General features: G+C 35.6%; 1 protein-coding gene across 1 annotated transcript in view; it reads left to right on the forward strand.

Moving 5' to 3' along the window:
• The first annotated feature begins 11,346 nt into the window (after nt 1–11,346).
• Nucleotides 11,347–15,000, forward strand: part of LOC144438035 (arylsulfatase B-like) — a 13,552-nt gene continuing 9,898 nt past the window's right edge. Inside the window, exons 1-5 of the mRNA XM_078127068.1 lie at nt 11,347–11,362; nt 11,908–11,976; nt 12,460–12,571; nt 13,685–13,736; nt 14,413–14,516. Coding sequence (XP_077983194.1) covers nt 11,347–11,362; nt 11,908–11,976; nt 12,460–12,571; nt 13,685–13,736; nt 14,413–14,516 — 353 coding nt within the window. The remainder of the gene's footprint in view (nt 11,363–11,907; nt 11,977–12,459; nt 12,572–13,684; nt 13,737–14,412; nt 14,517–15,000) is intronic.

Raw genomic sequence — 15,000 nt, forward strand, 5'->3', positions numbered from 1 at the left:
TATACCATATGCAAAAATTGTCCGATCTGCACAGAGACACAAAGACACCAGGTATTGATATATATAAAATGATATATACTTATTCAAAAGAATAAGGATGTTATAATGTTATAAGTTGTCACTCAGACTTTCATTAGAGACTCCTCCGAGACCTCCCTTTCTCATACCAACTGCATCTCTCACAGAATAGATTCTATACTGTCTTAGGAGGTGATACATATCTACAAAAGTTCGATCGTATGATGAAATAGTTCAAACCTGGACAAAATTATTTTGGAGAAATGTCACATACACATGTACCTTATGAGCACAAACAATCCCCCTTTCGAGTGAACTGTACCCTTCCCGTACGTCTATTGGAGTTGCTCTCCCTCCGTCCCCACTCTTCGGAGTTATAAAATCAAACGTGATGTCAACAGCGATGCTAAGGAGAGAATTTCACACTAAAAAAGGTATGTTATCAGTTCAATCTATTGGTCTGTTGTAGACAGGTGAATTAAATAGTAATGTTCAGAGGAGACCGGAAGGGTCATACGTGACACCCATGTGACCGTTTCACGATAGCGCATATGCTGATGACCTAGTGTGTCTAAAACGAACACACACTTTGGTACTCGACAAGTCAATGTTATCGATATCTACATTTCCGGGTTTTTCACCTCTAGATCTGTCGTTTTAACACAAAATTATGTTTCTATGTAATTATGCTTTTGTTACTTTTCTATTAATTATCGTTATGAATTTCATGGTTCTGCATCATTCCCCGCTTTATAATGTGTATAAATTACTACTTTTTGTTGAGTTTCAATGTTTTCAAGATGGCGACCTATTGTGTGTGCATATAACATGCGGAGACCCTTGACCATTGACGGCTGTCCTACACTTGCTGGCCGGACGTGTTTATTTTGATACTTTCGAATTCGTGTCGTGCAGTGATCGTTAACACCAATTGTCAGCATTTCCTCTTATATACTTTAAATGTTGTCCTTTTCACTCTTATGAAGACATTTTTCTATTTATTTTCAGATTCCTCGCTATCGCTAGTCGATTTGTTGTACCAAATCTGGACTTTCTTCTGTTCTTCATGTTACATTTTGTCACGTATAAAACCACATCTGTGTATATATGTCTTGTGTGAGAAAAAGACCTGAATGTAATTTAATGTAAACCCCCTTCCTACCCCCTGAGGATAGCTAAAGAAATAATTTAGCTTACATCTTACAAACTAATTGTTAAAAAAATAATGTACAACAACGTCATGTATTACAAATGTGTATGATAGACAATTGAGACCTCCAAGGCCTATTTTATGTCTAAGCTTTAATATGCTCAGAAAACACTCATATTACGGATCCATTGAATATTTTCCCCTTCACATGGCTTTCATGCCAGTCACTCAAAATATCAAAATGATAAATGTCGGTATCTACAAATCTCGCCATTCCAGCACAAAATTACACATATTACATCTACCTTGCTAGTTATATAATAGTTCGCAATGCTTACATACATCATCATACGTTACCACAATTTACGTAGCCTGAGCACATTTTGCTACATGTTTGTCGCGTCGCCAGACAAGTGAGCAATAGCATGTCGGATTAAAATATGCAAAACTGAGAGACTCGCACAATTTGTGGCATTAGCTAACTTGATAATACAAAGGCCGGAGTCTTGTAGTTGTATTTATTTATTTATTTACTTATTTATTTATTTATTTATTTATTTATTTATTTATTTATTTATTTTTTATTTATTTATTTATTTATTTTTTTGAGCAAATGTTTGTATTTTGGAAGGTAGACATCTAACGTTTTAGTCAGGTAGACTGAGTAAAGTCGAGGCGCTGTACTCGGGACACTGCATTCAAAATACTGTAGTTGTTTAGCAAGTTGTGAGAAGGTCGCCTGTTTGCATTGTCACATTACATCACTTGTCAAAGGAGGTCACCTTCGACTCTAACTATAGCCATTTAAAAGTACACAAGAATCCATCTTTTTTATTAAAAAATGTAAAAAACTACAAAATGGGCGAAAAACGGGGCCGACATTTACGACCTCAGCGGGGTCAAGTATTGTTCACGAAATTGCCGAAAATCACAGTATTCCTATTAATAATTCCAAAATCGATTCTTCTATCATGGGAGAGGGAGGGTGAAATATCAGTCGAGATTTTCGCTTTTACGGCTGGTGAGCACTGCGCCGGCCACCATTGTAAACGTACCACACGCGTGCACGATCGAAGTGTACACAATGGAGGGTCACTGCGTAATGAGCTTTCACAGTTGTTTTTTACCCATCATGCTTTGCACCCCTTCCAGCCTCCTCTAATGTTGTTGCATATTTTATAGTTTCTTTCATGCTAAAACGTCATTCACCATGTGATGATTCCCACTAATCATATCCACATCGTGTTTAAACGCACGATTTTTCCTTATGCCATTGTAATCAATCAAACTTTTAAAAACATTATGTTATGAAAATAATTTTTGCATGGAATCACGAAATGTCGATACCTAACACCCCTCAGATCGTGCTGTTGAATAAAACATACTATTTTTTCAATAAGTATAAGTAGCGATGATCATGAATTACGCAATACATTGTCATGGCAGTTAGTTAGATAGTTACAGTATGGGTTAGAGCCCATTTTGGAGGTTTAACAGGACACTGTAGGGTAACTCATTCATTTGTTTGTCCGAGGGGAATCGCGTTGTCATGATACAGGCATGATGCAACAACTATGTCAATCCAAACAGCCGGAGCTATGTTCTTATGTCTATGTAGAGAGATGACGACATCACAATTTACGAAAAACAACATGATTGATCCTCACAATACCATACTGTCCTTTCAGACTATATTGTTGAGTTCCTAGGCTACCTAGTAGTGTATCGTTTGGTGTCTAAGCAGTGTTCCTATGGGTAGATCAGCATAACATATAGACGATTCCCCACTCTAACTGTCTGTCTAGGGTACCATGATCTAACCAGCCTATCTAAGTTAGGTAATTAGCCAGACATGTTTCGTTACTCACACTTGCGCTCTTACACTCATAAGACAGAGAGACATTAATTATTTTAATTGCGTTGCAAATCAAAATCTGACCTGACTTTATTTTTCCGTGTCACTTACATATAAGTTCTTGTTATAACCTTGAAAAAAAGTGATGTCATCATTCTAAGTATAATCTGCTAGAAATGAATGATCTCTAACGTAGATTCATTCTAGAAGACAAGGAAAACTTTCCACAGAATACTTTAAGACAGCATTTGGGATGATGCCATATGGAAATTGTCCATGTGTAAGATTCATGTTCATCGGGTCAGTGAAAGGATAACGGAACCTTCAGTATTTACAGTGGGAGGAAGTAACACATTGTCTGTTAAATAAAACATGACCCTCCCTTTGTCCCATTTTGTAAAACATGATCCTCCCCATGACAATTGCATAATGAACGTTAAGTAATCTTATACAAATGAAATGATTTTGACTCCTGTATTCGTAAGCCATATTTGTACAGATAAAGTGACAAAACAGTAAAAGACTGGCTAGTTACCTTTCTCATAATCATACACAATCTATAATTAGTATCTAATTGGTATGCTTTCGATGTTCTATTTAATGAGATTTATTTGTTTATTCAGAGTTTAATTTTGCAACGACGAGGGAGAATACCAATCTGCAGTACAGATTTGAAAGGCTATACATGTATTTCTTCAATACAAGGGTGATAAACTTTGCATCGGTTACTATAACTGTTAATCATAGTTGTAGATATTTTAACAACAACATTTACAGACAGTGAGAGTGATAAGGTAAGATGGTTTACTCGGTAAAATACATCGTTTTATAAAACAATTTTCTTACAATATATGTATTTGTACATTGGCATGTGAAGTACTCGTAAAAATAAATGTTGAGCACTCATCTCACTTATACATCTCAAAGTATCCCCACCGTTTCCGCCACCCTCTGTAAATACTGAAGATTCCCTAGGTATTAATTTGAATTCGATAATCAACAAGCTGTCTTGTTTACAAGTACTAATCTATATTGTTTGATCAAAACACTTGACACCAAACCAAGAGGACATGAGGACATTCACTATTAAACTGGCAAATCTACAGTCTGACTACAGGATATCAGGAAATATTTCTTCTCTCAGCATGTCATATCTCAATTGAACAATTTACCACAGCACATCATCCAGGCCAAAATTGTTGTGGACTTTATTCTGGTGCTCTTGTAAGTGTACTCAATAGCAGCCATATGTGTAGTAAAACTCACTATATTGCTGCATAACTCAAAAACTCCAATGCATAGACTCGACTCAAATGTCTATGTAATCACATGTAAGCTATCTTGGATGAGTGACTGTTGACCTTTACCTTAACATACAGGGTAGACCATCAACATTAAGCTATTATTTACATATTGCAGACATTTTGTAGCAATTATGTGTGGCTAATATCTTTTAGATCTTGTCTAAATCAGAAGCAAATAAATATACACATGTATTATTTGTGGTGCTCGTAATCACTTCTTATTCAATGGTAGTCATATTTGTAGTGACCAATCATGATTTACCAGATAACTCAAAAACGTTAATATTTATATATAATCTCTCAGTATTCCGAATGAGTTCTACGTCATCGAGGACGAAGGATTCCTCTCATGTCGACCGTATCCTTCCGAGCCGATAGGGACATAGGGGAATCATGAGTCCGAGATGACGTAGCACGAATGAGAAATACCGAGAGATTATTCAATTATTATATACATAGACCCAATATTTTTTTCTATTATAATGACAATTGTAAACTAAACTATTCTTAAACTTACGCTGAACGTGCATTAATTCTATGAAGTGATTGGGCTACGTACAGCGCTCAGCTGTTATGTTCTTTCAGTTTTCAGAAAGTAGTCACCATTGCGACAGCTGCCGTCGCTACTACTTCTAACGTATATGTTGAGATCAGTACAATTACACCACAGACTTTCAGGTAGGGAACATTTTGCCAACGACGGGACGGACGTTTGTTAAGAGCAGTGATTAATGAGTTGAAAAAATATAGACACTTTCTGATTTCATCGGAAAAAAATGAGACATATCGAGAGACTGACTAACGAACGGATGCTTACACCGGTTATGCATAGAACTCTGCTCAGAGTCATACGCTTAAAACATCAACACTGGCAAGTTAAAATGTCGAAAACATTGTGAAATTTTCAAAACACATTGTCAAACGTCTATCAGTAGTTGAATTTAACGGGCAACTATTTCACTGCGTTGCTCAACTGCAATTTTTACGATGTTGATGTTAGCATGTCTACGTACGTTAGTGGCTGTACGAAAGGCGATAGATGTGTCCGAGGTGTATTTGTTGCATGTTTACACTGATGGTTGGTCGATGTTTGACAATCCATGAATAGCAAGGAAACCACATTTTCAAACAACAACATCCTAACTGTTCAGGTTGATGATGTTTACAAATAATTCAAAGTAGTTCCGACCATATTACTATAGTGTGACGTCAAAGTATAGTACTATGAAATGTATGGATTTCATATTACTATACTTTGACGTCACACCTTGGGCATATGAGGGTCTATGTATATAATAAATAGTTCTACACTACATTCAAGTGTCGCACTCTCTTTTGAGATATTGACCTTTGGCCTTAAGCTTGATTGATCGTCTTGTTCAGTTATCGAAATTAAGCATTTTCCTGCATTATCAGACACTTTGTAGAATTCATTTGTTTCCACCAAGTTCTTTTTAAATCATGTCTCCATTAGTCACATAGAAGTAAAGTATTTGTGGTGGGGGAGAGATTGTCTTTTACTTTTCTGGTAGTGGTGTTTACACATTGACTATTCAAACAGAAAGAAATTTGGAATATCATAACGAATTTGTGTATTCAGAATTGATGCAATGCCCGTAAATCTAATTTAGTCTCTCAAAAACGTATATCATCGGCTCTTTGGTTTGACAACACTGTGTCATCAAAGTCTTCGACATCACGATTTTTGATATCTCAGCCGGTGATATGCCCTTATGTCGTGAGATGACATGGCATAAAAGATTATACGAAAAAACAATATGATTGATCGTCACTAGACCATACTGACTTACAGACTGTAGGTGTATGATGACAATCGATACTTTAATTGAAAAACTGAAAACAATTTCATCATTTGAATTATGTATTATATATGGATAGCGCACGGTTTTACACAGACATTGCATATGACCTGTGTGTGTAGGTCTGTCTGTCTGTCTGTCTGTCTGTCTGTCTGTCTGTCAGTCTGTCTGTATGTCTCTCTGTCTGTCTGCTACCTACCTGCCCGCCTGTCTGTCTCTCTGTCTGTCTCTCTGCCTGTCTGCCTGAATGACTGTCTGTTTGTCTGTCTGTATGTCTGTCTGTTTATCTGTACATATTCAATCACAAAAATATTATACCGACAGTACCACAGTTTCTTGTCATTTCATTGACTTAATAGGGAACTCATTCTGTGGTTTGTCGGTGGCTGAGTGGTTAAACCAGTTACCACTGTGGTCGAGGTTTGAACTCATTTTAGGTTTGATTGAATTTGCCTCGCTGTAAGTAAGAAGAGCGTCATTCAGTTTGACTTTAGGTCTACCGGGGAATGAAGATTTTCCCCGGGTACTCCAGTTTTCTCCTGCACTAACACTGAACAATACTCGTGTTATTGGGCAATACATGACTTGTATAAATATAAATAAGAAACTATATAAATTGCTTAGTACAACATTTTGAGATGACGGTGCAATTGCAAACCCACCATGTTGAATGTTGCATCATGGGAAATGTGATAATAAATACTAATCAATTAGCATTGTAAACAATAATAATGCTACATTGTTTGTAACCACTAACAATTAATTCATACATTCCACATTTTGTTCAATTTGGCTCCTGCATGGTATATTTATTCGTGTTGGTATATTTGTCCAGTGGTATTTTGTTGTGACCTGTCCAATCATCTGTACCTATCAGAAGCAGTATCCTGTTATTGCATATATTAACAGTTAAAAAAAACATACATGTCCAAGCTATCGAAAGCAGTTGTTTGTTTCCGTTAATTTCCTTACAGCAGGAAAGTCCTAACATCATTACATATCAACCCATGTACGTGGAGATCGTGATTTGTAGGCTTGGAACGGATAGAAAAACCACATACGTCACTACATTTCAACTGATCCATCAAGGAAAATATTAACTGATTATAAAGTAATATACACCATTTATGTTAGCAATTTGTGAATGCAACTTGTAATTCATCAGAGGCCATTAAAAACTCTTTTGGTGATGGGCAATACTATATTATCACGCGGGCTTCAGATGTCACTAAAATGGTTGCTGGACTACTATGTACGCTTTGTTTCAAAAGTCTTTAAGGGGATTTCTTTGTATTTTCTGAATAATACATTTGACTATATACATTTGAGTCAATTCCAAATTATATATATTATCTTATACAGTGGTTTACTTGGCTCTGATGATGGATACAAGAGTGAATTGAAATTCAACTAAGGTTTTGCATATCCAACGTACACTAAAGGAATGACCAAAATTTACGACAAAGGGAAAGGGTTGAGAAGTAATTGAGCCATCAAAATTCTGGTTTTTCATTTGATGGGTCTTATCATATTTTGTGGAGAGGGAAAGAGGAGATACAATATATATATATATATATATATATATATATATATATATATATATATATATATATATATATATATATATGCGTGTGTGTGTGTGTGTGTGTGTGTGTGTGTGTGTGTGTTCAGTATGCATTCAAACGTGAGGTATGGTTGTTAGATGTACGCTTACATTTAAAATAATCATAAAGATTGATTCGACGTTCATTGACCGTATTTTATAAATGTCTGTGACTGTGTGGATATTGTCCTTTGTTGAGAGTTGGAGATATAATATTGTCTAAAACTACTTAATAACTTGATTAAGGAATTGCTGAAATGTCACAAGATCATAATGAAAAGGAAGAGTAAAACTCAAATATCAGTTTCTTTGTCATATACAAAGAATATATATTTGTACTGGATACTTAAACATATGCATGCTAAAGTGTTACGAACATGTCAAGTGAACAGCACTTTTCAATATAGGACTTAATATACGGGGGCATTTTCAATTATTTGTATATGCAGTTTTAATAGGGAACTTGCAATCAAGACTGAGCATGCTCAGACGCAAAGGATTATGGGATTATCTACGGTTATCGTAATACCTAATCTGGTATCGGTTGTCCTTATACACCTGCAGTCTGTAACACAGTATGGTATAGTGATGATCAATCATATTGTTTTTTCGTGTTATACTTTTATGCCATGTAATCTCACGAAACTGGGGCATATCACCGGCGGCTGTTTGGTTTAACAAAACTGAGTATTCAAAACTCGTGATGTCGAAGACTTTGATGACACAGTGTTATCAAACCAAACAGCCGGTGATATACCCTTTTGAGATTAAATTAGATTTACGGGCATTGTATCAATTCTCATTACACAAATTCGTTATGATATTCCAATTTTCTTTCTGTTTGAATGGTCAATGTGTAAACACCACTGCCAGAAAAGTAAAAGACAATCCCACCCCCACCACAAATACTTTACTTCTATGAGACTAAATGAAGACATGATGTAAAAGAAATTGGTGGCAACAAACAAATTCTACAGAGTTTCAGATAATGCAGGAAACTGCTTAATTTAGATAATAGGACAGAACGATCAGTCAAGGCCAAAGGTCAATGTCTCAAAAGAAAGTTGAATGTAGTGTATAACTATATATGTGTTAACGTTTTTGGGTTATGTGGTGAATCATGATTGGTCACTACAAATATGACTACCATTGTGTAAGAAGTGATTATGAGCATCAAAAATAATGCATGTGTATATTTATCTGCTTCTGATTTCTGTATAGACATGATCTAAAAGATATTAGCCACATAATTGCTACAAAATGTCTGCACTATGTAAATAATAGCTTAGTGTTGATGGTCTATCCTGTATGTTAAGGTAAAGGTCAACAGTCACACATCAAAGATAGCTTACACGTGATTACATGGGATTAGACACTCGAGTCGAGTCTATGCATTGGAGTTTTTGAGTTATACAGTAATATCGTGATTTTTACTACACATATGGCTGCCATTGAGTACATTCACAAGAGCACCATAATAATATATGTGTATAGATCTTTTCTTCAATATTACTTGTAAACATGTTTTAAAATAAATTAGCAATATGCAAACACTATAATGTGTCTCTGATAGATGTGAATTGGCTTGATTGTGATAATTGGTCTTGGAGGCCAAAGGTCAAGGTCTTCAAAATTAGATTGCATGTCACATGGGGTAGATACTTGAATGGAGTGTCTGCGTATCATAGTTTTTGGGTTCTGCAGCAAATATTGATTTTTAAGTACAAATATGACCACTATTTGGTCACATTTGAATATATCGCAAAACAAAGTGACGGGAATATGCACCACATGAAATGTCACATATGTGCCAGGTAGGAAGAAATAGCATAAAATGTGAGATATGATGTATTATGACCGCACACACATTTACAGATGGACTGATTGACTGATGCACCCCATTGTAATAATACCCCTATTGAAACAGAATTTATTCATAGCCGAAAAATAAACAATATAGATCAGTGCTTGTAAACAAGACAACTTGTTGATTATCGTATTCAAACTAGTACTTCGGGGACCTCCATTATTTAAAGGAGGAGGGCCGGAGGAATCGGTGGGGGGGGGGGGGGGAAGGGAGGGGTGCTTGAGATGTATAAGTGAGATGAGCGCTCCAAATTTATTTTTACGAGTAGTTTACATGCCAACGTACAATTACATATATTGTAAGAAAACTGTTTAATAAAACGATGTATTTTACAGGGTGTACCAGCTCACCTTATCACTCTCACTATCTGTGAATGTTGTTGTTACAATATCTACATATAATTAACAGTTATAGTAACAGGTGCCGGCCAAGTTTAACACTCTTTTATTGAAGAAATACGTCTATAGCCTTTCAAATCTGTACTGCAGATTGGCATTATCAATCGTCGTTGCAAAATTAATCTCTGCATAAACAATAAACAAATAAATATCATTAAATAGAACATGGAAAGCATGTTTTAGATACTAATTACAGATTGTGTATGATTATGAGAAAGGTAACTAGTCAGTCTTGTACTGTTTGTCACTTTATCTGTACAAATATTACTTTCTAATATTGGGGATTGGGGTGTGGGGTGTCGACATTTCGTGACTCCATGCAAAATTATTTTCATGATATAACGTTTTAAAAAGTTTGATTGATTACAATTTCATAAGGAAAAATCGTGCGTTTAAACACGATGTGGATATGATTGGTGGGAATTATCACGTGCTGAATGACGTTTTAGCATGAAAGAAACTATAAAATATACAACAACATTACTATTTAGTTCATCTGTCTGCAACAGACCAATAGATCGAACTGGTAAGTAACATGCCTTTTTAGTATGACATTATTTCTTTCCTTAGCATCGCTGTTGACACCACGTTTGATTTTATAACCCAGGGGGAACAACTCCGGATCCAATAGACGAACGTACGGGAAGGGTATGGTCCACTCGAAAGGGGATTGTTTGTGCTCATAAGATACATGTGTATATGACATTTCCCAAAAATAATTTTGTCCAGGTTTGATCTATTGCATCATACGATCGAACTGTTGTCGATATGTATCACCAGAGAGATACAGTTGGTATGAGAAAGGGTCTTCTTTTTGGGAATGTGTGACATGGCAACATATTGTGTATTTTGAGGTCTAAGAGGAGCCTCTAATGAAATTCTGAGTGACAACTTATAACATTATAATATCGCTATTCTTTTTGAATAAGTATATATCAATTTATTTATATCGATACCTGGTGTCTTTTTGCATATTGGACAACTTTTGCATACTGTATATGAGTCCTCATTGCCGTCCTCTGTTTCATTATTGCCTCGTCAATGTCTGTGTATAATAATAAAGTCACACACGTCCCTAACTCCCTGGGAAGTACACAACCCATGGAAGAAGACGTTCTCGAACTCATTTTAATCCTTTTGTATTTTTTTTCAAATCTTTGAATCACGACGACTGGTCCGATTATTTGCTCCGCCGCTCTATGATTTGATATTCAATGGTTCATATATGTTGTGTTGACCAAACGTTTCATTTACAGATACATAGAAGAGCCAGCGACAACACGCTAATCATGTTGACGTACCTTTTTGTGATTTCGACAGTTTTAGCTACAATGTTAGCTGTAGCAGGTGAGATATTCTTTATTTATTCAACTTTACAGACACATTCAAGGAAAGGGTATCCAACCATGTTTTATCCATCTGGACGATTGAAAAAAAATTATATTAAAAAAAAATACTAAAATCAACAATTTTGAATATTCAGTCTATAGAATTTAGTTGAAAGAGAATTTCGAATTGGACCAGGTGGTCGTTACGGGACTTTCATTGCAAAGGAAAACATATTGAACGCGTATGTTGACAGTGACGAATTAAGATCACCCCTGAACAATAATGATGTTATAACAATCCATATGTTTGAGCCCAATTTTCCAGGTTATTTTTTTGAATTTTAAGGACCAAATTCTGAATCGAAAAGTGGGCAAACGTTATATTTGTGACACTCAACCGAAACATCAGTGACTTTTAATTAACAATACTAATAGCTAGTACCATTACAATTTAGGGGAAATTTGGCTTACCATTGTCATATATATATTGGATCGCGGACGTGGTCAGAAATTTGACGAAGAAATCCGTTCGTAACTGATTACTTTATTTTTTTTGACTCACAGAGACTAGTTCTTCATCGGGGGAGGAAGGCACTAAACCCCACATCATATATATGATAGCCGATGATTACGGTAAGGAATTATAATTTGGTATCGTTTGATTACGTTCGGCGTTGGGTGTAACTATTTGCTAGATTACTACTGGAATCATGAAACCTGTCAAAAAACGTCAGTTGGCTTCACAGAATTCCTACTAAGTCTAATGCTACTATATGTTATCGTCTGGCTCAAATAATACCAACTAACTCTGCTACTTTTTATTGTGTTGCTCGACAAAATACCTAATGAATGTGCTACAGTTTATCGTCTGGTCCAACAAAATCTTACCAAAACTGCCACATTTTATGGTCTGGCTCAATAAAATACATACTAACTCTGCTACTAACACTTTTACTACCAAAACTGCTACATTTTATCGTTTGGCCCAACAAACTCTTACTAAGACTATTTATAAGCAAAGTGCAGCTTAAATGGCAATTTGGAGTAACTGAATTTCATTACCGATCCTCCCACCCCTTCCTCCCATTGTCTCTCACCTTTGGATTATGCCTGTAGGATGGAATGATATAAGTTGGCATGATGACCGAGTGATGACACCAAATTTCGAAGAACTGGCAAATAATGGAGTCAAATTTGGAAATCTCTACACGATGTCGGTCTGTAGCCCGTAAGTTAACATATCTCTATATGTATCCAAACATATCTTCATATAAGCACGTGTACCCCTAGACTCCAAGATCGATGCAAACCACTCATTAAAACTCAATGTTGATCTATTGACAGAACCTTTGTAAAATCTGATTTGCGGGATTATATCAAATATTTCACTCAATTAGATTGATAAAACAAGATTTAATGACCGTTGTGGGACCTGAATGACTCTAATGTTGTTATAAGAAGGAGGTAGCAGAGATTGCATGTCCCCGGGGGAATTGTAAATAATGTCACAGACCAATCATTTAATATTTATGATTTTGGCAATTTCATCTCCTTCCCTAAAAATATGTTAAATTTACAATCAAAATTGAGCTACTAGACAAATGATATTAACCGTTGACGAGATAAATTAAAGCGTTAACACATCATGATATGGTGAGTATAACCCTAACCTCACTGCCTTGTCAACAAATACATTAATGAACGCATGTGGCCTGAATGTTTACAATTTGTCGTGCTGCTCTGAAGTGGATTAGAATTCTGTTGACAATCTCATTTTACGTTAATTAAATACCATTAATAAATATCGATGACGTCATCCTTTACTTGCATCCAATCATATAGAAGTAACTATAACTTCATTGACTAATACATAGAAAACAACGCGATATAAATATGTTTCTTGAAGAAATTTCCATAATGAAGGCCAGGAGGAACTGGGTGGGGAATAAGTTACAATCTCGATCTGGGAAGTAAAGTGATGACCCATACATTTCGGTCTGTTTGAGCTATTCCTGGTGCTCGTGTTTTCTCGGTTTTGAAGTGACTTTGAGTGAACTGTATAGTAAGTGTGCATGTTCGCTACATCGTTAGTTATAGGGAAGGAATAGCGACAACACCATAAAGGCAATTTGCGTTAAAATGTACTTAATTCAGAATGTACGGCAGAGTAGTGGGTATGGTCCCGGAGAAAAGGAGGCATGTAAGTGATCATACGAGCGAAAAGGGGTAAGAAATGATATCAAGTATTATCAAGCTGTGGCATTTATCGCTCACTTAATTTAAGAAGGTGATGCCATTTTCTTACTCACTGCATTGATTTAATTTATTATATTCAATTCAGCACCCGCGCTGCTCTTATGACAGGAAGATATTCGTCTAATATTGGCGGGCAGGTAAACGATTCAACTTAATAACTCTATAGCTACTACAGTAACTTTATTTCATATTGTTGTTTTATCATTTACATATCCGGTCCGATACCATTTTATTGTAATAGTGACTACAAGAGTGTTGTGAGATGAACAATCTCCACCCGTTCCCTGTCATAGAATTAAGCGAAAAAAAATAATTGTGTGTTTCCGATAACATGGCCTCAGAAAAGAGGGTAGGTATGTTGAGAGTTTATATTTACTTTATTTTATCTTTAATTGTTGAAAAATATCGCTTCGACCCCAATTGCAAAACAAACAAAACTCTGTCAGAATATCCCTTTTGTGAAATTTTTATAATATGTAGACACATCGCTGAGGGGAAAACAGACGTGTATGAAGGTCAAGAAGACAAAACATTTCTTATCGTTTTGTTTGAAAAATAACAAAAAATATTTAGCATTGGAGCTTTAAACTTGGTCGAATTATCGGAAACTATTTTTTTTTTCATTTGGCCTTAGAGGATGATGTCTGTAACAGATTTTTTCATATTATTTACAGCCTTATATTCAGTACGATGATAATGTTATTCAATCTTATCAATATCTTATCAATAAAGTTTCAACATTTACCTGCAGTAACTTTAATAACTATAGTCGAGATCATATTCAAAACCGATCGTGTACTTTGTTCTTTGCAGCATTTCACCTACCTTGGATTGTACCCTCACGGTGCACCCACATACCACGATTTCTTTCCAAAACTACTAAGGGATGCTGGATATTCAACATACGGCGTCGGAAAGTAAGTGTTTCAGTTATCCAAGTCAACTATGATGATCACTTCACGTTAAGCCTGTACAACTTTGCATTTAAATCTGAAACTTCTTTTCACTCTCGACTAAATTAACAAGTCGTGTATTCATTGTACACGTGGCTGTCACGGTCTTTTTATTGCAACGGATTTTTATCGTACTTTACATGTATATCAGTCACTGGTGGATTCGGTATATTGTTTTTTTTGTTTGTTTGTTAGTTTGTTTGTCTGTTTGTTTGTTTGTTTGTTTGTTTGTTTGTTTGTTTGTTTGTTCGTTTGTTTGTTTGTCTGTTCGTTACGTTGCGTTGAAGAAGATGTTTCTGTAACTGTAATTTGGAAAAACACCAAATTGAATCTTTTTGCTGAGCACTGACACAGATAACTCTTTTTGAGAATCATCACCGAATTAGAATGATTTTGATCTACGTGAACATTAATATTTGCTCACTCTTGTAATCTTAAACATCCAATG

The sequence above is a fragment of the Glandiceps talaboti genome, chromosome 7, assembly GCF_964340395.1.
Source record: "Glandiceps talaboti chromosome 7, keGlaTala1.1, whole genome shotgun sequence".
In the NCBI taxonomy this organism is placed as follows: Eukaryota; Metazoa; Hemichordata; class Enteropneusta; family Spengelidae; genus Glandiceps; species Glandiceps talaboti.